Below are 26,039 nucleotides of genomic sequence, written 5' to 3'. Positions count from 1 at the left end.
AAACAGGGTAAGAAAACTTTCCTCTTCTCTTTCTCTCTCTCGGAGATTTCCCAGTGACATGAAGGTACCAGCTCTTGAAAGAATTTATTGATTCTATTTAACCAACGATAGCTTCGAAGGAATCATTTTCTATTTTAAGAGTTCAATTTCACTTTAAGAGCCAATGGGTTAGTTAACATTTACTGAACCTTTTTATTTGTAGGGTAACCGGGGGTTACACCATCATAAGCTTAGAAACCTTGAAAGGTCCTGAAATTATCAGGGAGGTCAGTCTCTTTCGGCTTGGGATACTTGTTTGTATCACTGATAATTATTCAAATGTTTGTTGCCTGCTGCAGACAGAGAGAGGAGGCTGGGGAGAGAGAGAAAGGCCATGGGTTTACAGACAACCCATCATGCATTGTTTTTTAAGAAGCTCCAGCTTTAGATGATATCAAATCGTTTAGGGCTCCAATGAACTGTGCTTGTCGGTCCAGAGTTAGGCATTCAGTATATCCCTGGGTTGCTGGATTGTTGAAAACCTGATAAATTAGTCATTTTGCTTGTTTTCATGATAACCCATCTGGTGTATCTTTTATTTTCTTTAATTTATTTAAAATATTATTTTAGGGGTAAGACTTTTATTCAAAGTACAAAAGTGGTTTCTTATCAAGCTGCCAAAATTTGGCACTCACTGCTTGCATGTAAATATGTGTTATAGGTAACATGACTGATAGTATTCCATCAATAGTCAATTACATATATTTAAAAACCATAGCAAGAAGCTCACATTTTTCATCCCACACCAGAGATTTATTCTCATGAAAGTCAACCAGACCCTGGCCTAAATGAAGCTCTCCTACTCTCCAGGTTTATGAATGTTGGTTACATGATTTAATCCCTAGGCTAAAGGTTTCTTTATAACTGAAAGATAATAAAACCTCTTTTTCAGGGTTGTTGTGAGGACTAAATGAGGCAACACGCGTGTGATAGGTGGATGGTTCATTTGTCTCCCAATATTAGTCTCCCCGAGTTGCAGTTTTGGTTGGCACAAGGCTTTCTTCCTCCTCTCCCAGTCTCCCTGGGGGTTGGATGTGGGTATGTGCCAAGTCCTAGCCAATGGATGACGACTTCCGGAAATTGTTTAGGATGGAGAAACAAATGTCTCTCTTGGTGGAGCCACTGTTTTAGGGATTTCTTTTTTACAGTTTAACCTGTAACCTATCTGCTCAAACTAGCACCTTTTATCTTAACATGCAGCTTCAAATACAGTCAGGTCTGAAAGAATACACAGTCATCTTTGGAATGGCTATTTATATTTTTCTAAACTGCAAATAGGTATATTTAACTGTGGCCCAAAGACACTTCTTAGCCACAGGATGTCCATGAGGAATTGTTCTTCAAAGAACTATGCCCGATTTTACAGTAACTGCTTTATTGTTTTCTAATTTGCAAGTTTAAAATTTATTATTTATTAAAACCTTGGTTCATTGTATATTCATCTGGGATTTCTGATATAATAATATTCTCAGTCAAAAAAGAACACTTAGTTCTGCATAACATCACCCTAAAGCAATTATTTACAGATTTAAATTAATATGAAGGCAACAAATAGAAACAGTACATTAGATTCAATGGTTTAAGGCCCGGTGCTCGGGGAGCTGGGAAAACCATATGGTATAAATGTATGGAAACTCAGATATACAATGGTTGCAACTGAAGGTTTCAGACAATAGCAAAAACAAACAAAATGAGTATAAAAACAAGAAAATAGGTTACCATCTTACAACAGCACCATGAAGAAGCCTTGGCTAAGAGTTTGCCAAAAGCATATCCTGAGATTTTCAAGACTGGTAATTTTTCACATTGAAGCAGTGCTGTTCAGAAGTAAACATATCCTTACAATGGCTTTTGTTTGGAGAGAGGCTGGTGTGAAATGACTGAAGCTTGGTTTGCGGCAATTTTGTATTGTTCTTGTCCAGAGCCTTGTGGTGGGGAAGGGAGTGGGGTTTCAGGAGTTGCTAAAAAAGAATCAGAGAATTGTATGTGATGGCAACAGTCACCCTGACCCATCATCCCATTAAGTCCTGCATGACACCAATACACATTGTTTTACTTTTCGTGTGTTTTTAAAGATCACACATAAAGTAGTGCTTTATATAACACTAGAGGCCCGATGCATGGAAATTCGTGTAAGAGTAGGCCTTCCTTCCCCGGCCTGGCTTCCCTCCAGCACCGGGGAACCGGGCTTCCCTCCTCCGCCCGCCAGCAAGCACCCGGGACCCAGGCTGGCTTCCCAGCTTCATCAGGCAGGACATCCGGAAGACGTCCGGTCTAATTAGCATAATGCCCTTTTATTATTATAGATTATCAGCTCACTGACATACCACTGAAGGTGCTCCTCTACCCTACACCTCACCAAATAGATTTATATTGGACCAGATCATTCTTGAAAACCTTAAAGAATCCTTTTAAGGTGTGGTCTGTCTTTCTTAATAGCGTTTGTGAGCATTTGATTCTCCCACACACCCAGCAGAAAAAAGTTAATGAAAAGAACGAACAGAATGCTAGTGTTTTTTTCAAATCTTAGATCTCAAGTGTTATAATTTTATAATAAAAGTGCACATGAAATAAAATATGTTTGAATTGGCTTCCACTACTTCGACCTCATTAGATGACATTTTAAAATGAAGATAAGATACTTTTCAAGTGCTTTGAAATCTATGTTGTAGTTAAAGGCATCTGAAAAATACTGGCTTTGTCACATCAAGATTATTCTATTATAATTGCTCTTGTTTGTCATGCCCCTGTCAATGCAAAGAGCAAAACTAGTTATTTCACGGTTTACAATATAGTATTTCCTTCCACTGCAAACTTTTTTCATATTATAAAATAACCTAGGAGCTAGTTCTTAAAAACTTAAAAGTACTGTAGTACTCATTATTATTTCATATATTCAACAGTGTAGAAAATATTTGATGATCAGACTGAAGCATTGCAAACTTTATAGATTTTTTTTCTCCAAAACAGTTACTTAAATTTTGAAAATAATTCTGTACAAATATGAGGACAGACTCTTTTTGCTTGGTTTTCTTTACTATAATAACTTTGGTATTATCAACTATGGATTAGCAACTACTTAGGAACAACAGTTTGAGATAGTTTAATTGACAGAAGAATAAACAAATTGCTTTAAACATTTATTTTGGGATACTTAGCGTGGATCTGAAACTGCAGAGGCCTGCTCTAAAACACCAAGAAAATATGCACAAATTAAGTTTTCCTGTGCTTATGTGTATGTTTTGTTTTGGATTAGAACTATTCTAAATGAGCACAAGCAAAGCAAAGCTTTCCTTTAAATGAGTCTTATAAATATTGTCGAAAGAGGGAAAAAAATGAAAAAATGTGATGATGAGATTCTAAAAATATTAGAGGCAACAGCATGCTTGCAAACCATTAGAAAACTGGCAATTAAAAAGTAAAGAATTCAACCGCCAGCAGAATTGTTCAACCTTCTCGCCAGCTGATGCCTATAATGCTTAATGTGTTGTTAATGTTCTAAGTTTATGAATAACTGAAATTGGAGAGACACAACTCTGAGTATTTTGGTGTGATACTGAGCTTGCCTCTCTTGGCTCTTGACCACCTGTTACATGAAAATGGTAACATCTGCTTTGCAAGGATGGTCCCCAAATTATCACTTCCAAGTACACTGGGACCCGCAGGTTAAATGAGCCACCCTAACTCCAAAAATGGTATTTTTTCTAACAATTTCATTTCCACCTCTGTCATATACTCAAAGAACTTTTGTTTTAGACACAATTACATAGGTCGACCAATGCTTGTATACTACAGGGGAGATGTGAGAACACACATTTTTGTGGCCTCTACTTTTTGGCCACTAGGTAGCAGTCAGGTGGTACTCACTGAGTTGTTACATTTCCTTGAACACTGAGGTAAAACAGCATTATAACGAGATATGAGTGGCTGCTGTCAATTCAGCAGGTCATACAGGTATGCATGATCATGGCACCACCGTAACTCAAGGCATCTCAGTGAGGTAGCTGGCTTAGTGTTCAGGGGCGATGGATCACAGGTAAATCTGGGATAATTACTATCAATTCAGTGGTAACTCTTGATATTTGGTCAAATAGGGATTATTATCTCCAGGATAGCTTACAGAAATAGAATCGTGTTAAATATGCAATGATATCAGATTAAGTGGGACACTCACAATCCTTAGTATTTATATAATTATTTTAGTTTCCAAGTGTTTGCCCAAGCAGCCCTCACTGTGCACAATTCTGATATGCACGGATCTCAGTCAGCACAGCTAATGGCACCAGTCCTGCAAAAAGCATGGCCAAGCATCGTTAGCCTGGTAACTCCCAATTAATTGTGAGTACCACATGACCAGGAACTTCACTGCTAATGTGTCTCCAATAATCACCTAAGTAACAGATGTCCTGTCATCAGTGACCTAGGGCATCATGTCTTTCATTCTGTCCGTATTTTATTCACATTGGCACATATTTTATTCAATTCACACACTGACAACAGAGTGTGTACTTGAGTTCCCTCCGTGTCTCCCAGTGATAAATCCACGTGACATTTTGCAAAAATAGACAATTGAAAGAGAATTGGCTAAAAAAAACTCCACGCATACAACACGACTCAAGTGCAGCAAAGAAACAAAAAGTGATAACCATGGAATCAAAATTCCAATTGCACATGAGTGTAGTGACAGAAGATAGCTGACCGTGGGAATGTGGGCAGGACTGCTGTTTGAGACCCTAAATATGCTTCTAGGACCTTAGTGAAGGACACTCATCAGCGTTCAGCATAAGTGAGGTGACTGGTTGTGTTAGAAAGGACAACGATGCCCCCGGGGAAATGAAACTGGCAAAAAAACTTCACATTAAATGGATTCTCGGACATATTTCAGGACATGGAAAATGCAAAGGAACCAGCACAGGAAACATAGTCAGTAACATCATAATAACTTTGTATGGTGCCAGGTGGGGACTGAAAACATCAGGGGGAACACTTTGTAAAGTATATGATTGTCCAACCACTATGCTGCACACCTGGAACTAATGTAAAATAATATTAAATATAAACTGTAATTTTAAAAAAAATAATAAAAGGAGGGGGAAAAAAGAAAATGTTAGAAGCTGATCCTAATGTGGGGAAAGCAAAAAGAACAGCATAGAGAATATACATAGGTAAAAACATTGTAATAACTATGTATGGTGCCGGGTGGGTACTTGAAATATGGGGGATCACTTTGTAAAGTATATGATTGTCCAACCACTATGCTGCACACCTGGAACTAATGTAAAATAATATTAAATATAAACTGTAATTTTAAAAAAAATAATAAAAGGAGGGGGAAAAAAGAAAATGTTAGAAGCTGATCCAAACTTCAAAAGGGTAACATTCATTAAAGCACATAAAAATCCTCACTTGCTCTTACAAGTTGCAGGAGGAGGAAGCAAAAATACTGTATAAACTATGCTTCTTAAAATTTTTACAAAGAAGTAAAACTTTAATTTTCAGTGTTTCTAATGTTTTACATTACAGTGCACAAAATAAATATTAGGATTACTATATTTTTCAACTTCCCTATATTTATTTTTTTTTAATTTACTTTGTTTTTCAAACTTCCCTATATTTTTCTAATGTATAGTTAAAAGGGTTCTTAATGTTGTGACAGATATTTTTGTTCATTTGTAACTGAGGTATAATTGACATATAACGTGATATGACAGACATTTTTAAAGGTCACAAATAACCATAATTTTCCAGTGATTATTCGGGTTTCTATGCATGGCCCCAGCCTGCGTAATTATTTCTATAAGCCTGCAGACCAGCAGATCTGGGACTGCCCCTATATTCTTTTCTGCTCCCAAACCCGTGAAGTAGAAAGATTGAGGTACTGTATCTCCATTTTAGGGAGCAAACTCATGCCTGGAGAAGACGTGACTCGCTGAATGTCACAGTCTCCCACAGTGGAGTCCTGAAGAGGATAACACCCAAATCTTACAGTTCTGGGTACTCATAGATTCTTTCCCCCAATTCCTCTTTTTCTCAAGTAATTAAGTTTAGGACAATTTATGGTTGAAAAGAAGCCCACATACTTACAGATCTGGTCTGGATGAACCAGTGTTGACATGGGGCCTAAAAGTATGGTTTGTCCAGTTAATGGGTCCTGAGACAAATGTGGATGCATCGGATGATGGAGATGGCTGCCGTCATTGGAAGCACCTACCGAAGATAAAAAGATGGTGATAGTTAATCAGAAATGGCGAGTTTACCTTGGAACAAATGTTTTGATTGACAACTTGAATATTGCTATTTTTGCAAAGTGCTTTTGGGGAGTTCAAAAATAAATTAATAGAACCACTGCTGTATTGAGGACAATGTCAGCTTTCACTGTACACTGGCTAGATGAATGCTGTATCATATTATGTTGTCTATTAATAATGGACCTTGTATGCTGTTTCCTGGAATCATTAGGGTGGCTGCCTGTTGTTAAGGCAATTCCAAGAATCACTTACCTCAAGTTTATAGTATTTGGGGTCGCCCTAATAGCATAAACAACTTTTATTTCAGGAAGACATCATTAGGGACACATTAAGCACCAGAAAACTAAAAATAAAATAAAGCGATGTTATCAGGAAATTTAATCTAGATCAAAATGCTTTCCTAACTTTCCTAACTATTCCTGGCATTTACTGCAGTAATGAAATCTCATTTTTCCCTTCTCATTGTCTTGTGTCAATTAATTATTTCAGAAGCGAAGTGTTCATATATATAGGGTGTCCCAAAATTCACGCAAGGTTTGAATTTTGCGTGAGCATTAACAACAACAACAACAACAACAAATAAAAGCCTAATTTTACTTGGTTTACTGAATCAGATTCTAATATCTGTTGCCCTTTGATTTCAATCCCTTCAATTTGATAAGCATTACCAAGTACCAATTATGGCCCAGGAGCAGGGACAATGAAGACCAATGAAGACCACGGCTTTGCGTATGTGCCAGCAAAGCCATGGAGGCCATTTACCCAATGTGCTATTCCATACATAACCCTGTACTGTACACTTTATGAATCAATACAAAATTTACAATTTTTAATTATAAACCTGTGTTTTCTATCAAAATTACTTCTTGCTGGAATTTTGGGACACCCTATATACACACACACACACACACACACACATATGTGTATATATGCATATACACATATTTTGGGTTAGTTTGCAATTCTGATATCTTTGGGTTTTTACAGGAGTAACGGCATAGAAAAATACAATGATACTTCAAGGACTATTACAAATAGGAAATATAGTTCTATTCACCACATTTGAAGGACCTGAAATTTGAGGTTATTGGGACCGTGAGGAGTTAGATGGTGGAGGCTAGTAAGAATGGGGGTTTCGTTGCGTTCGTGTATTTTGTCCCCAACCAAGGGGTACTGCAGACTTTCTAAATGTAAAAAGAAATTGAGTTCATTCTGTCACAGACAGAAAATAAAAGGGACAAACTTATTCGAAGGACAAGGTGGGATGCGAACAAGTAAAAGAGCCTCACCGCCCAGCAGCATCTCCTGGAGCAGGTTGTCGATCTTCACCATCCCGAAGAGCTTCACGAACTGGATCTGCTCGATCATCTGCCAGGTGATGCTCTGCAGCGTGGGCAGCAGCAGGAGCAGCTCCCCGAACCGCCCGCGGGAGTCGTACTGCCGGTCGTTGATATAGTCCTCCAGGCTCAGCTGTACCTGGAACCGCATGTTCTTAATCTTCATGGGGTCACTGAGCCCTTTCGCATCTGGTAAAGGAACAGAGAGGGCAGCCTGAAGATTGGGTCTTAACAACGTGCGACGACAGATGTTCCAATATTAAAAAGTCGTCTTATCTTTATTGTAATTATTGTTTAATGGGTCTTTGGGAACAAACCTGGATCAAAAAATACAATGGCCTTCAAACAAGCGTACTCATTGTCATCGATCTGGATTTCCTGAAACGGCCGGACCAGCTCGTCTAGGACCCGGTTGGCCACGCGGCTGATCTCGACCTCACAGCTGTTGCGCTGAATAATGTAGTTGTTTCCTGGGGGGAAAAATAATAAAGTCATCCTGCCCCCAAATTATCAGATACTGTTTAAATTTTTACAAAACAATATTTTAAATGGCCTTCCCTTGCATTAATATTAATAGTACTTCATTTCTCAGTAGTGTTACGTTAGAAAAACTTAAGAACACTTAAAGGATCAATAACATTGATAATATGATCACATGCATTTTCATAGCCTCAGTCACTGTTGATAACACTCAAGTACAGGCTAATAAACAAGCTAATAATTGACAAGAGAGAAGCAAAGTATAATGATTAGCTTTCCGCTATGTCAGTTTTCTACCAGTGTCTTACTCATTAATCAGCTTAATTCAAAGCCCAAAGAATCTTTCTGGCTTAGAGTGGATTAAAAACACCATCCTCTAGTGGGGTTGGTATATGTAGGTATGACTACGATTGAGACACTTTTTAACAAACCTAAGTAGATATATTTTATTCCAATTGATAATGAGAAAGGTACTGTAGGGTCCTCTGAATGCAACAGAGCATTTAATGGAATTTGACAGCATGGTCTCTATAGTCACATTATGTGGTTTAGAATCCTGGCTCTATCCCTCACTAACCTTGAAACCTCAGCTTAACTTTCTCCACCTGAAAAATGGTACCTATCCCTTAGGGTTATTGCGAGGATTAAATGAGATAGTGCTGACCTACATATCAAAAAGTACGTACAGCAATGCATATGGCATAATAAGTGCATAGTAAATATTAAATATTATTATATTACATTCAATTTATTCATGTTTGGGGACAAAAATAATATCACATAAATAGAATAAACAATTTAGTAATCATTTCATACTAGCCAGGAAAAGGTAAAGCTAATAAGCATGAGAGAGATCTTAACTCTTTCTATAGGAAATCTATGTAAGTTAAGTAGGGTGGGAGGTTGGAGATTTAATGAGGACAAAGGCTTTTCCTTTGTGTCATATCTTCTCCACTCACCTTCCCTTCCACCCACCTCCCTACTTCTGCTTCTTCTGGCACTATTATTGAATCATTAGAAATTTTCTGACACTGTTACCAAATTATTTTTAACTTGGGATGTTGCACATATCATGGGCAATGATATCAAAGGAGATACACATGCTCATTAAAAATGTACCCAATAGCATATATTACAATTACCTATATTACAATTACTAAGTAGACACAGAAGAATGGGAAACAACACTGAGACTCCCTAAGATGGTCACACAAGTCATTAATTCTTTGTCCTGATGATTTAATTAGACTCAAGAATCTGTTCATTGAGCAACAGCTTTCTTTTACTTTTCATCTTAGTACACCCTGAACGCACACTGAACTTCCCTGCAATCAAAGCAGGAAAAATGGGAACCCGGGTGAGGATATCAATTAGACCCAGTCTGCGAAAGGGGAGCATCTGTCAGTGTCTCAGAACGCTCGGGACACACAGAATAGATCCTGTGTAAGAATGAAGCAGGCAGAATTTTTTCTTAAATTAAAAAAAACAACAACAACTTACCCAAAAGCAAAATATCTTTATATAACATGGATCTCTTTGTAGCTCCGAGCAGTAAATGCTCCCCTGCATGAGCTCTCAGCAAGGCCACCTTAATGAAAAATTCCAAGTTGAACAATTAATGATAAAATATGATGATTAACAGATGATATCACATGAGTCTGGGATTAACTTAGAGTTCTTTAAGCCTAAGACTTTTTATTTACTTAACAAACTATAATATTCATAGATAGCTGCCATCAGTAAGCCTTCTATGTTTCTATTTGACAATATCATAGAGTTTAACTTTTCAAAATTTCTAAAACTCATGAGTCAATGTCAGCAAACACACAAACACAAAGACTCAACAGAACAACTAAGTGTTCTGGAATGAAGTAAAATCAAACCAAGCAGTGTTCACGTTCTGGCTTGGCCACGTACTACCTGTTTGATCTTGGGTAAACCAACCAGTTACGTTTGGGACTCATTTGTTTTCATCTACCCAGTAGAAATAGTGAATAAAATTTCAAATTCTAGACATGAGGATTACATGAGAAAATACGTGTAAAAACAATCTCTTACACATAATAAACTGAATAGACAAGAGCGAAGTGAGGGCCTGTGACATGGGGAAATGAGAATGGTGTAGGACTGCTAACACACTCAAGACTGAACCCATAATTCCTTGCACTAAGCTCTGAACTGAGTTTCATGCATATACTTCATTGCCTACTGAATATCACCACTAGAGGTAACAGGAAGCGTTTCTAATTTAACACTTCAAAGTAATGCTTCTCCAACATCTTCATCCTTGTCCAACATGCTTGTTCATGACAAAAACAGGACTCCAGTATGATTCTTCCCTAATGGCTCAGCAAATCCTATACCACCCAGGCCAAAGCCTTTGCTTTCTTGCCCTGGCCTTCACAATATACTCCAAGAACCTAAGAGGTATTCTTGCTTCCTTCCTGGTTCCTCCATCCTAAGTTCCTCCATTCTAAGCCCTTCTTGGCAGAGCTACCAAGATGAGATTTGTAAAATAATCATCACTTAATATCACTCCTCTGCTGGAAACTCCTCACTGGTTTCTTTTTTTTTTTTTTTTAATATTTTATTGATTTTTTACAGAGAAGAAGGGAGAGGGATAGAGAGTTAGAAACATCGATGAGAGAGATCAATCAGCTGCCTCCTGCACACCCCCTACTGGGGATGTGCCCACAACCAAGGTACATGCCCTTGACCGGAATCAAACCTGGGACCCTTCAGTCCGCAGGCCGACGCTCTATCCACTGAGCCAAACCGGTTCGGCATCACTGGTTTCTTATTGTCCTTAGCATATCATCCAAACTGCTTGACCAAGGCCGCACAGGTTATAGCTCAATGCTTTGTCCCCATGCACCCTGCAACAGCTCTGCCTCCCCCAGAGTCTGTGAAGATGCTCTTTCTGTACCCGGAATGCTATCTTTCTCCTTGATCTTGGTATGATTGGCTTCTTGTCTTCTGGGTCTCAGGAAAAATCTTCTCTGATCCCCAATTTAAAGTATCTGTTACCACTTGACCCCCAGTCATTGTCCAACAATTCATCCCATTTCATTTTATAGGATTTATCCCTATAGAATCAACTTACTCATAATCTGTATGTCTTATTGTCTGTCTCTCCCAAATAGAAGGTAAACTTTATGAGAAAAATGATGCAATCTGAATTTTTACTTGCTGAATGCTCACAGTTCCTAAAACTGAACACTAGTCCTAACACATGTGTTTGGGTGAATTTACTGAGTGAATTGATATAGAATTCAGTTTTGAAAACTGTTAAGTGGAGGTTATAAAATGTATGACACAGAGCTCCTGAGAGCATTAAGTAAAAGAATCTAATGTATAAGGCAACTGACAACTAATTCCCCAGTGTCTTATCCACAATAGACATTGGCAAGCCATGGCTATTAATGCTATATTGTTAATATTAAAGTCTGAGCTTGTAAAGAAAAATTGTTTTCTGACAGGTTACTGGTATTCAATTTCCCAACTTTTTTAATCACTATCTTAAGTCAGCAACTTTGAAAGAGGAGTGATAGTAAACATATAAAACTGATAAATAACATAACCCTACTTATATGGCTTGGGGTGAGACAAGGAGGTTTTAGCAATTTAGCATTATTCACTGTGAAACAACCTTCCGAGCCAAGCTATCTTTATGATATGTCAATAACCATGACTCATAACAGGAAGGTAGTTACAGAACGTTTTGAGAATGATTTCAGATTTCACAAGATTTTTTTTTTTCGTCACCAAGCAAAACGCTCTCCTGGAAATGTAACTAAACTTCCTACGATTACGTTTTTTCTGGTTGTATAAATATTTTGTCCTTTGAATTTTAAACAATTGCACCTTTCCCTTTTATTGTTTTTGTTTTTGTGTGTCCGTGATAAAGAACACTGGTCAGAGAATGTAAGATATACACGGGATAAACTACCTATCCTGGTTTATTCAATGTGCAGGAATTGGAAATTTTCAAATTATTTGCATCTACAAGATATTATATATTGCTTAGATGGAAGAGTTCAAAATGAATCTGAAACTAATAATCTAATCTTCATAGACTAATTAAGAAACTAAACTTTTAGCTAATAATTAAAATGTCTTAATGTACGTATGACAAAGCATGGCAATATATGTATTAGGAAAAATCATTATATCTGAATTTTCTCAATTTCTCTGTAGATTTCAGAGCATGATTCTACAGATATTTTTGCTAGACATATAATTTTTATACAGTAATGCTTGAATAAAATTGTCAATATACAAGGCAAAATTTTATATGTTAATTGTACAATGTGCCCACAAAGACACCAATACACCTGTATGGTTTCCTCTAGGAGTGGCCTGGAATTTCTGAAAAATTTCACAGGTTCCTTCACTAAATACCCAGACACAATAGTGCACCACCATTTACCTCCCAGGCATTTGCTCTGCAATCCTTTGTCTCACAGTGGCAGTTACTTGCTATCTCTCTCAAGTTTTTAAAAAAATGTATGTTTTTAATTGATTTTTTATTTTTTAGGGAGAGAAAGGGGGAGGGATAGAAAGACAGACACATCAATGCAAGAGAAACATCCATTGGCTACCTCTTGTATGCCTTCTACTGGGGATCAAGCCAGCAACCCGGGCATGTACCCTGACCGGGAATCAAACCAGGGACCTCTTGGTTCATGGCTTGACTTTCCACCACTGAGCCACACCAGCTGGGCTCACTTAAGCTTTTTACACTCCAAGGAGGGATAACTGTCCTGCTCAACTTTATCAAGTCGATAAATATGCAAGACCTAAAATAGGAGTTAAACACTGTGCCTCTGATAGAACAAGGAGGTGTATGGATAAGAAAACCAATCTTTTTCTCATGAGATAACTTCACCTTTGTCAAATGGGGTAAATCTATTATAAACATAATTAAAAGAACACGAAAAACTGGGCAACGTTAAAAAAATAGGTGTGTGTGTTTTTTTTTAAGCATTCAGAATTTCTTTAACTTCTACCTGATCATCCAGTGGTAACTCGCAGAAGGCAGGGATATATTTTGCCCATTCAACCAAGACCAAGAGCTGCTGTTTCATAGATTCACAGACATCACCAATGTTTGCAATTTTCTTCACATTTATGTCTGTGCTCACACCAGGGCTTGAGGCTGACATCTAGCATGAACAAGAACATTATGTTAACTTCTCATTTGAAACAAGACATAACCAATACTCCTCTTTTTTCTATGAATGCCATTGACGTGGTGCTATCATTGTCACAGTATCTTGAAATATGCTAAATATTTTTAAATTGAGAACTGAAATACCTTTCAGTACAAGTTTAATTGAAAACATTCCCTGCACAGCACATACTGTGGGAGCACTATCTTATTTTAATGGACACAATTGTAGAAAAAGTTACCCAACTTTTGGGGAGTGCCATAATCTAAACTGACTATACAAAGAAATAACAGAGTATTTATATGAAATATGCTCTGTGGTTTCCTTTTTCATTAAAAAGTGATATTTCCATTAAGAAAAATCCATCTTTAAATTGGTTGAAAATATTTACAGTGGATAAAGTTTAACAAACTGGGAGAAAGGATTTAGATGAGAAAGAAGACGATTTATGTTCTGCACTAAATAGAAACCCGTAGAAATAAAATCAAGAAACCAACCTTTGACTTAGCAACATTAAAAAGCTTAATCTAATAATAATTTTTACAACTCTATATGATTTTGAACTCTATAAAAATATGCGGCGTCAAAATGCTCTTCTGCTGAAGAAGTGACTTTCTGCAAGTTATGGACTTTTCTGCACTTTCTGAATGTGTGTGTACGTGTCGCTCTGAAGTGCGTGTGTCCTTCCTCACACCTCCCCGTAAGCCATTCTCGAAGCATTTTATAGGCCATCAGGTAATCTGCAAGCAATGCTGATGATAACGGTGAGGTTAACCACATCGTATTACCCTGTGTTATCAAAAACGAAAGTAGCTGCACTGACTCATTATAGAGCTGGATTAATAGTTAGCTATTTCATAATTTTCTTTATAATAGAAAAAATATCACTAACATTTCTAATAGAAGCAATGTTAAAATAAACTGTCTGAAAGGGTCTGTTTAGTTGATTCTAAAGCCACTGTTACTTATGTAGATAACTAATATCCTATGTAAAACTTTAGAACTGATATTCTCACGCTAGAAACTTCAACTTTCTCTTGGGCTTTTCAAAATCTGGCTCTTCCCTTAAAACACCTATTTCCAAAGCAGGTGCCAAGGTGAGTTCTTGAGTCTAGAAACTGTTTGTAAGGAAAGAAGCTCTGATGATCCGTCTCAACCAAATTCCCCAAAAGTTGTGGTAACTCATTTTACACATTCAACCAACAAAACGAGATTCTCCCCCCCGCCCGAGCCTTGTGCCACACATGAAGTATTTCAAATGAATTTTGTAAACAAATGTATATTTTACAAACTTCCACTGAAATACATTTCATTGTCCCATTCATAAATAGGAACTGGTCCAGAATACATCACAGTGAAGTCAACAGTCCGACCAATATTTTCAAAGTAAAACTCTTGAATTTGCATAAACATGATTTAGGTTAGTAATGAGTACATTTGAAAAAAGTTAGATTATTTCAGCATTACATCTAAACAGCCATTTGATTCTATAAGCAGGGCGAGGTGCTGGTGCATTTGATTCTATAAGCGGGTGGGATGCTAGTGCGAGGTGGGTACCTGGCGAGACCGCATTTCTGCCTGTGCCAGCGTGTTAATGGAGGGGATGTTGGTGCCATCAAAAGTGCTTCTTCGGGTGCTGATTCGATCACGTTCATTCTGCACAGCTAGGGGAGAAAAATCACAATGACTATTGGTTGCTTCTCTTCACTACGTGCCACAAAATAAAGTATGGAAAGTGAGAGGGATGTTTCTAAAAGACCTGGGAATGTAGAGAAGTGTGACTGAAGACACTTCTCATTCTGTGTCACCTTTAAAGACAGAGCCAGGCTTGTCACTTGAGCTCAAAAAATACTGCCTGTTGGGATTTCATGATGGCATGCATGTTAGAAAGTGTTGGGTCAGCCAGTTCAGGTGTGCTGTATTTCGGTAAGATGGTTTTCCAAACTCTTAAAGTTAATAAAACCGTGAGGTAACTGGAGGAAGAGTATCTATCGCCATGAGATTGACTAGGTCAAAGAGAAGAGTGTATTCTCTATCAGAGATATGAGTCAAGTTGAAACCTCCATTTTATTATTCTTCTAAGTCATGAGCAAAAATGGAAAGAAAATTTAGTTTAGTTGTGGTGACTTTAAGATTGCAATCTTATGAACTCTTAGGAAACAATGTTCTTGGAAAAGTTTACAACATGAATCAAGCCAAAGGCACAGCAGGTAGGACGTCTCTCCTGAGAAGACTGAGGCTGGAAACGCAGCATTTGGGAAGGTGAAAACCCCCTATTACAGAAAAGACTTCTAAGAGAGAGCTAGATCGACCTTTTTTCAGTAGAGGAAGAAAGAAAAATTTGTATCCCCAAATTCCTTATTGAAAACTAAAACTTGCAATAAAATTTCCTAAAACTAATAAGAATGAATAGAGGGCAAAGGTTTGACTTGTGTATTTGTCACATATAGAGGAACAGAGGTCACATGTTAAAAGTTGGATTTCAAACTTAGGAGGTTTTGAAATTATCTCAGTTAACCAAAAAGGATGGAAACAAGTCCTATAGCCCCTAAATTATTTAAGTTAATGCTCTGCCCTGTTCTGCTGGGAGGATAAAACATTGAACTATCATAATTTTTAATGCAGTTATTTTTTATTATTATTTAAAAAACTCACTCATTTCTGCCCAGCCAATGTGACTCAGTGGTTGAGTGTCCACTCATGACCCAAGGGATCACCAGTTTGATTCCTGGTCTGGGCACATGCCCGGATTGAGAGCTCAATCCCTATGTTTCTCTCTCATTGATGTTTCTATCTTTTTCTTTCTCTCCCTTCCTCTCTCTCTAAAATTATAATTATAATAAACAACTTTATATTTTAAAAATTCATGAATTTCTATGCTAAAATCTATTATCTATCCAAAACATACTATTAACTATCAACTCATTAATTTGGAAGAAAAAACACTGAACTTTTTGCCTTTAAGAGTGAGTAGATTTTAAGTTGGAATAAATCAATAATATTTTATTTTAAAACCTTATTTACTGGTAGCTTATCCTTCTCTTTTTTCATTTCTCTCTCTCTCTCTCTCTCTCTCTCTCTCTCTTTTGCAGAAATTGTCATTGACTTTCAGCCTAAACTAATGAAATACATTTATGGAGATAAAAATAAAAATGTAAGTTATGCTTTTATGAATTGAGCTTACATTATCAATCTTTTAAAAAAATGCTAAAATATATCATGGACATTTGTAACCTTCCTACTGCTAAAGTTTTCAACAGAAAACCCTGTTTATATACATTTCCACCTTAAACTGGATATGATGCTATCATTGTAAATAAGGGAAATACAACTACGCTAAAATCCGAAAGTTACTTCCTAATGTATTTAGAAAATACTAATGTATAATTCTGTGAATAGTAGATGATATAATTTCACTATTTCAAAAAATAATTCACATAAAAAAGGGTAAAACTCTTAAAGGAAATAAAGGATGCTGATCTGTAAGTGGAGATGGATGAAAATGATGGGAAAAGTATGTAATCAACCCATAAACTATCTGATATGCCACTAGATATAAACTATTTTTTAAAACAGTTTATTGATTTTTAGAGAGAAGGGAAAGGAGAAGAGAGAAACATCGATGTGGATCGATGCCTCCTACACATCCCCTATCAGGGACCGAGCCTGCAACCTGGGCATGTGCCCTGACCTGGAATAGAACCAATAACCTTTTGGTGCAGAGGACGATGCCCAACCAATTCAGTGACACCGGCCAGGGCAGGCATAAGTCATTTTTAAATAGGAATGTGCCTCTCCTTTAACTCTGGGAACTTTCATTCGCCTTCTTTTTTGAGACTAGCAACCTGAACAAAACTATTGAAACTTTAGTCTCTTTAAAATATTGAGTGTCAAAAGAAAAAAACAGCTATGTTCAAGACAGGTTTGATACATCTTACATTTCTAAAGAATAGTGATTTCATTCCATTAATTGCTTAATAGTTGGTGAAATAGTTCTGAAAACTATCTCTGTGTATATGACTGGCACAGGAATGTGGAAAAAACTGATATGCATAAATCTTATAGTGACTATTCCCTGCCAAATGTTTAAACCTTTCTAAATTAACCTGAGTTAGGATGTAGGATAATATAACCAGATTATTTAATATGTTCAGAATGAAATTGTTCACACTAAAATAGAGTATCCATTCTATGTCTCTGTTCCTCAATAGAAGACAAGCTCTGCGAGGGGGAGAAATATTCTATTATGTTAACTACTGAAACCTCAGCACCCCTTACAGTATTGGGAAAGTAGCAGTGCTCAATAAATATTTGTTAAATAAATACATGAATGCATGCGCAGTCCTTGTTCAGTTAATGTTTGTAAAATAAAGGTATTCAATCTTATTAACAGTAAAAATGTGCTTAAAAATACAGTTATAATTTCAACTGGTTAATAGATATTGGCCATCTATTTTTTGAACAGGATGTTGGAATGTTACTTAGACAACAGTTTTGTTGACAGGTGTAACACAGCAGTAAAAAAATGACATCTGGTTTAGTCATCAGATAGAGACTGGGTGTCAGTTCCTTGGGTAAATCCTTAAACTCAAGGAACCACAGATACTTCAATAAGAAAAATCAGAACTCATGTGAAAATGTTATTATGATGAAATGAGAACGTGTGTATAACACTCTTCATTGATAGTATTAAATTTCCTGCTCTAAAACACTTTCTTAATCGACAATATCTGCATTGATTTCTTTTGTCCTTGTCAACAACACATTGCCGACTGAACCTATAATATTAAAAAAAGAAGATGCATTAATTTTTCAGATAATTATTTATGGAAAGAAGCAAAGAAACAGACAGACTTTAAATAAGTATGCCTAAATTTGGCGCAATAGAAAGAATGTATAAGAACAATTAATTGAACACTCATATATAATTCAAAAACAAAAAAAGAACAAAAAAGAACAATAAACTGACTTTTCCAGATTGTGAACATTTGTAGCTTTCCTCCTGCTAACTTTTCGAACATAAAACCATGATCAGCACATACACGGGAATACAAGCCTCACCTCCCATGTAGCCTTTAGAATAAAATAAAACTGAATGACAGTGCGCACGATCATTTCTGTCATGAGTCATGAAAGCCAAACCTAGTTTAAACATCTTTGACATATAAATTTCAATTGCCTGTTGCTAAAGGTTTTCAGTGTGATGGAGACTGTATCAGAACTTCATTCCTTTGCACTTTCTTGCTTTTCTCATTGTAAATATTTTTCAACTTATTTTAAATGTGCTTCACATAATTAAAGTTAATAAACAGATGCCCAATTACATGTCAAGAACAGCACTGAGTAGTCTCTGCACAATTAGAGGTCACCTGACATCCACTAAAATGGCTCTAATCAGGAAAACAAACAGACAATACCATTGTTGATGAGGATGTATAAAAATTGGAACTTTCTCACATCACTGGTCATAATATAAAATGCTGTAGCTGCTTAAGAAGAAAGTTTGGCAGTTTTTTTAAAAAGTTAAACATAGAGCTATCTTATGATCCAGCAATTCCACTCCTAGGTATCAACCCAAAAGAAAGAAGCCATATGTTCACACACAAACTTGTACACAAGTGTCCACAGCAGCATTATCCTAATATCTAAAAGGTGAGGACAACCCTAATGTCCATCAGTTGGTGAATAGATACCGAAAATGTGGTTCCCACACTCAAGGGATATGATAAATAACAATGAACAGGAGTGGAGTTCCGATACATGCTAGGACTTGGCTGACCCTTGAAAACACTATTTTAAATGAAAGAAGTCAGACACAGAAGGCCACATAGTATATAATTTCACTTATATCAAGTAGACTACTGTGCGCCTCATACTGGTGGAGAGGAAGTTGGTGGGAAAGGGTAGTGGCTGCTAAAGGGTAAAGAGGTTTCTTTATCGGATGATGAAAATGTAGTGATCAATTGTAGTGATGATTGCAACTCTGTGGACATACTAAAGAAAAACTGAATTTTGCACTTAAAAAAAAAGGAGTACCATTTCTGGAATTAGACCTGAAGCTTGATTCCCAGGTCCACCATTCTTGATAGGATTTGGCAAGGTAATTGAACACCCACTCACACACACCCCAGTTAATTTACAATTGTAAGAAAGGAAAGGCTTGCTGTAAAAGATTGTTATGTGAATGTACTTTAAAGACTTTGGGATAAACATTAGACATATAGTCAGCAATAACATTTCTTTAAAATTCTGGCTTAATATTACCCATATGTATATCCCTGATTACTTGTGGTTGATTAGTAATAACGAGAATAAAATAACATATTTTGTGGCCTATATAAAATATTTCTTCTAGAAAATATGAATGGCTACTAAATATGAAATGAGTAAAAAACCTATTATAGATTAACTGAGCTGGAAGAGAGACATACTTCCTGGATGAGGAAAAAAAAATCATTGTTCATTTGAGAATACATGGCTAAGGAGACTCAGGAGAGAGGGCCAGGTTACCCACAATCACAGCAGGAGAACACATTCAATTAACATTAAACTAATGCAAAATGGAATACATATGTATTAAGCACCTACTGTGTATAAGATCCTGGTGTAGGGATTAAACAGAGAAATGTTATCTATCTCTCCCACTCAAGGAAACTATAATCTAGCAGGGTACACATACAAGTTTACAGACAACATAATAAATAACCTAATGTGAGAAGTATTGAGACAGTAATTTAAAGTGCTTGAAAGGGCAAATCCAACTTCAGTGTGATGGAAGAGTTAGAGTGAAAATGAAATTAGTAAATCTAAGAGAACGGATAAATTTAAAACCAGCAAAATGTGAATTTTAAAAAAACCTTTATGATCCTAAATTTGTATCAATAAAACAATTTTCCAAATGGAGAATTGTAGCATTTGCTTAAGAGCAAAATATGTAAAGAAGGCCAAGGTGTAGCAATACTCATGAAGGGAAAGTGTGAGTCAACTCTACATGTTGGAATCTTTTCTGAATTTCTAAAAGTTGCTATGGTAACACTCCTTTCCTACTTTTCTCAGATAGGAAGCATGGAAATCTTGAAAGCCCTTTATGCTAATGATAGACTCTGATTCTTAAAAGTTTTTCATGGATTTTGTTGTTTGGATTGTTATTGTTCATATCTATGGATTTCACCTTTAACAGAACACAGGACTCAAAAAAGTACTGTTTACCTGTTATTTTGTATTTATTTTTGTTGATGACTTTGGAAATCTACATTGGTCTACATTTTATCTTTGGAGTTTTGCTGTTTATAAAAGCAAGATCTATCTAAATATTATTTTTTGTTTACCAAAATGGTGTTAAAGTGAATGATTTACATTTTTTTTTTTTACATACTAAGGTTTCCTGGAAAAATTACTAGAAAACACTAGTTAAATATTTGGAGAGTTATGTATTAACTTTTCCACGCCCTTAGAAATCAAATGGCATCACACTGGAAAAGAATTAACTTCTTTCCAGGCACAATCTGCACTCAAGAACTGTCATTCTGAACATTCATTGTGACATATCTAACCCTCAATTGTGCTATGATATTGACCAGATATTCAAACAGAAAAGCCAGCCTACTAGAAATGTGGGACACATAACATACAGTTTTAGATAAAATGTTAAATTCAATGGCAAAATTGTGGCACAAGAAATAGATTTAAAATTTTAGAACTGAAAATATAAATTCATCCATTAACTTAAAAAAGCTAAAAATAAGGCTACCAAAGTCATCCGTACTTTTATAATTTTGTTTGAAAAAACTCAAGATACAATGATGCTTAAAAGAATACCAATACTTCAAAAAGGATGCAATTTGCACAAAATGTTCTTTTTTCAGTCGTCGACGAGTATACTCGTCTAAAACTTTACCTTCAAAAACCAGCTACATACGTACCATTCTAAATCTTAAAAGAATACCAATACTTCAAAAAGGATGCAAACTGTGAAGCCATTGAAATGCAGATTTAAGTATGCCTATTGGCATATGAACATGTGGTAAAACAATAAAGAAATACCAGGAAAAGACAGGAAACTTCCAATAACAGTCACCTCTGGGAGAGAGGGGAGAAAGAGAAAGCCTTCAGGGGCGGTGTCCACCGGGCTCCAGCTATATTGGTCTAAGTGGAGTGACACGTATGTGGAATTTTTTATATATGTTGTAATAACTCTGGACATTTCATAAAAGAGAACCTCCTTGGTGAACGCGCGTCCTGCTCACACACCCAAACATCCTCATCCTTAAAGCAGCTTACAGACTGTGCTCCGAGGGCTACAGAAATAGAAAAGCTCTGAATTGTGTTCCCTTCTTGCATGCCTTTTGAAACACCTGTGCAGATGCCTTTGCTAAAAGGAGCGTTTCCGGTACCTGCACGAGTACACGTGGCTCTTGCGAATGCTGCGTCTGAAGAAGCCCTTGCACCCGTCACAGCTGGACGCTCCGTAGTGCTTCCCGGTGGCTCTGTCCCCGCATATGGCACACAGACAGCTGACCCCGTTGTCTGCGGTATTCATACTTGTCGTCTCTGGGGCAGAACTCTCTGTTCAAAAAAAGGGGGTGGAGTCGGTATTGAGTCTTTCTAGTTAAATCACCCAACTAAATATTCAGAGGCTTGAAACAGTCCACTCTAGGCTTCTTGGAGGCCCCGCAAACTGCTTCCTTCAAACGAATGGCTGTTTCTGCCAGTCTTCATCCATTCTCCTCTCTGACTGTTAAACATTGGGACACGACAGGGCTCAGTCCCCCAACCACACTCTTTCTCAAGGGCAGCTTATCTAGTCCCACAACATTACATATTATCTGTATGATTAACAGCCCCAAATTTTATCTCCAGCTCCTATGTCTCCCACAGGCATCAGGCTGAAATGCCCAAATACCTATTTAACAACTTTACTTTGACATTTAAGAGCAATTTTAAATTAATGTATACAAACAGAACACCTTTATTTTCCTTCTAGAACATGTTCTTCCTTCAGTCTTCGATGTAGGTCTATAGTACCATCCAGAACCTAAGGCCAATAACCTACGAGTCTTCAATGGATTCTCTCATCACTCATACCCAATCCAATAGTAAAGTCTGTATTTAAAATACTTAGAGAATCCATAACTTTTCTCCCTTTTACTATGGCCACCCTTATCCAGTTGACCATAATCGTTCCCCTGGGTCAATGCAATAGCCTTCTGTCCATTTCTCTCCTTTCATCCTTGCTCCCTACTGTTCATTATTCCAAAGCCCCACAGCGCTCCTGGTATAAGAAAGCCACATGTTACCAGCCTTCTGCATCCAACCCTTAGATACAGGTAAGTAACATCGTGGCTTCTGAGGCTCCGTGGATAGAGCCCCTTCCCACCTCTCCCATTCCATCATCTAGTACTATCTATTTTTCACCCTGTTCACTGTCCACCAGCAAGGTGGCCTTTTTTCTCCCTGAATTCTTTTTCTATTGCTATTCCTTCTGCCTAGAAGGAAAGTTCTTCATCACAAATATCTTCCAACTGGTTTTCCAGTTTCTGTTCTACTCGCTCATTTTCTGTGAAATATTCTCTGAACCTCCCAGATTCATTTCCCATCTTCCCTTCAAGCAGAACCTAGAACTCTGATTATTTAAATAATAATAATAATAATAATAATAATAATAACTGATGTATTGTCTTAAACTATATTCTGTAATGGTCTGCCCATTTATTATTCATCTCTGTCTGTAGAAGACAAACTTTGTGATGGCGGAGCATTTATCTGTCTCATCCACCTTAACTGTCTTCTAGCTCCAAGAACTGTGCCTGGCATAAAGTGGGATCTACTATATAGTTATGAAGAAAGAGGCTTTAAAAATCCACAGATGATTTTACTTAAGTATTTAAATGAGTTAATGTTGTTGACTACATCTTTAAAAATCTGTATGTACTTGCCCTGGTCTGTTTGGCTCAGTTAGTTGGACATTGTCCCAGTCAGGACACATGCATGCATTGCCAGCTCAATCCTGTGAGGGTGTGTATAGGAGGCAGCCAATCAATGTTTCTCTCTTCCTCTCTCTCTCCCTTCCTCTCCCTCTAAATAACAACAAAAATGTATTTTTTTAAAAAACCACTACATGGGGCTTAAAAAACCTTTATGTACTTAAAAGATACTGAATATATAAGGTAATATTTTTAATTTTTAATTTATATAATTGTATAATATTAACGTAACAATTCATTACTATATCTCCAAAATAACAAAAGATAAAATGAATGGTTGTCATGTCCCAAGTACATTCTGTAACAACAAATATTTTCCATTTACTAATATTTCTGAGTAGACAGATATAATCTATATATATAAAAGCCTAAGCAGCTGTTACAACAGAACGACCAAATGACCAGTTGCTATGATGCGCACTGCCCACCAGGGGGCAGACACTCAATGCAGGAGCTGCTCCCAGACTGCAGGCCCCAATCGCCAATGGGGCCTGCTGGCCAACATCCTGGTCCCTCCCCCCAGCTGGGCCCCCAGGCTGGGATGGGGATCCAGGGGTTGGTGGTGGCGGACGCAGCCCCTTTCCCTTGGGGCCGGTGGCCAACCTCCCAGGTCCCTCCTGCCGGCCGGCAGGTCCTGATCACCAGATCAGGGCCAGGCCCTGGGCTGGGACGGGGAACCAGGGGTGGGTGGCGGGCCAACTCAGGTGGTTGAGGGAAGAAGCTGGGAGGCGGGGAGGCAGGGAACTGTGCAGTGGCGGCGCGTGGGCGGCGAGAGAAGGAGGAGGCGAGGAACCTGATTGATCCTGATTGCAGGCCAGGCCTGGGGATCCCACCCGTGCATGAATTTCATGCACCGGGGTTCTAGTCATGTATAATTTCATCAAGTTAAAAAAATAATAAGAACATGCTTAAGGTTAACCATGTGACTTATAGTTCTCAAATGTAAGAATTTTTCTTTTTGTAACATAAACAAAATAGATACTAGAAATAGGCAGCTAGAAGTATTTTAGAATTGACAGCATTCTATGATTATATGAAAATACGAAAAAATTCAACACTCATCATTGTCTTAGAGACACACATCCAAGGCCTCCACAAGCCCAGGCTGTGTGAGGGCTGCCAGGCTTTCAACAGGTGAGTGATACCCCCAAGTGAACTGTAACTGAGTGACTTGAGAGCAGCTGTGGGCGGAGCCGTAAAGCTGTGAGCTCCTTCTGCAGCTTTAAGTTTAATGTCATACTCATATGTTATTAAAAACATTACTAGAAAAAAGTCAAAAACATTTTGAAAAGTCAATTATTTTAGTAAATACGTATGGTATGCCTATCTCTACTATTAGCAATCGATAGTCTTTTTTTAAATCATGATTCTACTGAAATAAATAATACTCTGTTAAATATCTCTCATCAAATCTAAACATAAGGAACCAAAACAGTGACTTTCTAAGATTTGCACTATTGGTTCATTTTAACTCTCTTTGTGCTAAAATTTCAAAATTCTTCTTCTGACAATTTGTAATACTTGTTCCACCAATAATACAACATAGAAGAACATTAAGATAATCTGAGTATGTTACATTCTCAATTCTGAATTACACACACAGACACACACACACACACACATTTTCCACACTACACATAATTACTAGGTTTTAAGAGTTCTATCAATTATAACTGATCTTAGACAATATTTTTACTTAAAAAATAAATTTAAAGTCAATGGTAAACTGTATTATAAAAAGACCTGAACCCTAAACAACTCATGTCTTATTTAAAGTTAAAATGTTACGGTAGATGCATACCAAGAGCTTTTAAGGCTAAACATTAGCTTGTCAGTGGGGTTATAATATAAACCTTTATTTCCTTTCATATTTGTGTGAAATACAAAAACTTGGTAGTGATTTTCAATGCAGTTTCTCACTGGCAGCCATGAGAACTGGAATAATGAAGTAGGGGGCAACTAGGAAAACTGTCCAGTGTTCTATGGAAACTCTGTCCTATTTGTCATCTACATGTTGCCTAGAAAATATACTTTACAGCCAATCTGCCAATGTTACTTATTACTGTGATTTACAGTAAACAAAATAACTCTTTTTACCTAACTGGGCCATGACAGAATTCTGAGGTTACTTTATTAAGCATAGCAGGCTTTTTCTATTGCAAACATAAAATGGGCAGAGCATTATTAATTTAAAATTTGTGATGAAGTCCAGAAGCTCAGATGTATGGCTTTAAAATGTGAGTCCCAATGTATCTCGCAGTAAAGCCTGGGACTACCGCCCTGGGAAGCTCACTCTGACTTCTCCCACTTACTTATACTTACTTAAAAATATATATTTATAAGCAGATAAGAACTCACCATTTGAATTATACAGAATCTGCATGGTTTCAAACTCCAAGGTTGTATACGTTGGGTCCAAAACTTCACTGTAATTTGCCATATCCATGTCCAGGATCGGTTCCGATACCCTCATCATTGACTTGGAGACACACATCCAAGGCCTCCACAAGCCCAGGCTGTGTGAGGGCTGCCAGGGTTTCAATCTGCGAGTGATATCCCCAAGTTAACTGTAACTGAGTGACTCAAGAGCGGCTGTGGGCGGAGCCGTAAAGCTGTAAGCTCCTTCAGCAGGCCAGCTCGGCTCCTGGCTTCTTACTTTATGGCATACGAAAGCAATTTCCTGTGATAATCTTGGAATGTTGCATGAAATCACCTTACCTGAAGTGCTTAGTGGACTAACTTGATTTCCTAGATTGATTTCCAGTAGATAATAAATGATGT

General features: G+C 37.2%; 1 protein-coding gene across 1 annotated transcript; it reads right to left on the bottom strand.

Annotated features, from left to right (window-relative positions):
- Positions 1 to 25,787, bottom strand: HNF4G (hepatocyte nuclear factor 4 gamma). The gene is made up of 11 exons (XM_015566275.1): positions 25,617 to 25,787; positions 21,669 to 21,840; positions 17,971 to 18,053; positions 16,316 to 16,325; positions 14,833 to 14,941; positions 13,114 to 13,269; positions 9,605 to 9,692; positions 7,942 to 8,094; positions 7,577 to 7,813; positions 6,124 to 6,246; positions 1 to 2,000 (listed from the first exon to the last, which is right to left on the bottom strand). The coding sequence occupies exons 1-11, from the start codon at positions 25,750 to 25,752 to the stop codon at positions 1,879 to 1,881; spliced, it is 1,389 nt and encodes a 462-aa protein (XP_015421761.1). The 5' UTR covers positions 25,753 to 25,787; the 3' UTR covers positions 1 to 1,878.
- Between the last annotated feature and the right edge of the window lie 252 nt (positions 25,788 to 26,039).

Source organism: Myotis davidii, unplaced genomic scaffold, assembly GCF_000327345.1.
Source record: "Myotis davidii unplaced genomic scaffold, ASM32734v1 scaffold200, whole genome shotgun sequence".
In the NCBI taxonomy this organism is placed as follows: domain Eukaryota; kingdom Metazoa; phylum Chordata; class Mammalia; order Chiroptera; family Vespertilionidae; genus Myotis; species Myotis davidii.
The sequence above is the reverse complement of the archived record's forward strand: the minus strand, read 5'-3'. Positions and strand labels throughout refer to the sequence as shown.

Bases quoted from the DNA above. Each gene is read 5' to 3' on its own strand.
- HNF4G (XM_015566275.1), bottom strand. From the start codon at position 25,752: ATGTGTGTCTCCAAGTCAATGATGAGGGTATCGGAACCGATCCTGGAC. The intron at 13,270-14,832 runs GTACCCACCTCG...TGTTCATGCTAG, and splicing joins CAGAAATGCGGTCTCGCCAG to ATGTCAGCCTCAAGCCCTGG. The intron at 9,693-13,113 runs GTAGAAGTTAAA...TTTTTCATTAAG, and splicing joins AGTTACCACTGGATGATCAG to GTGGCCTTGCTGAGAGCTCA.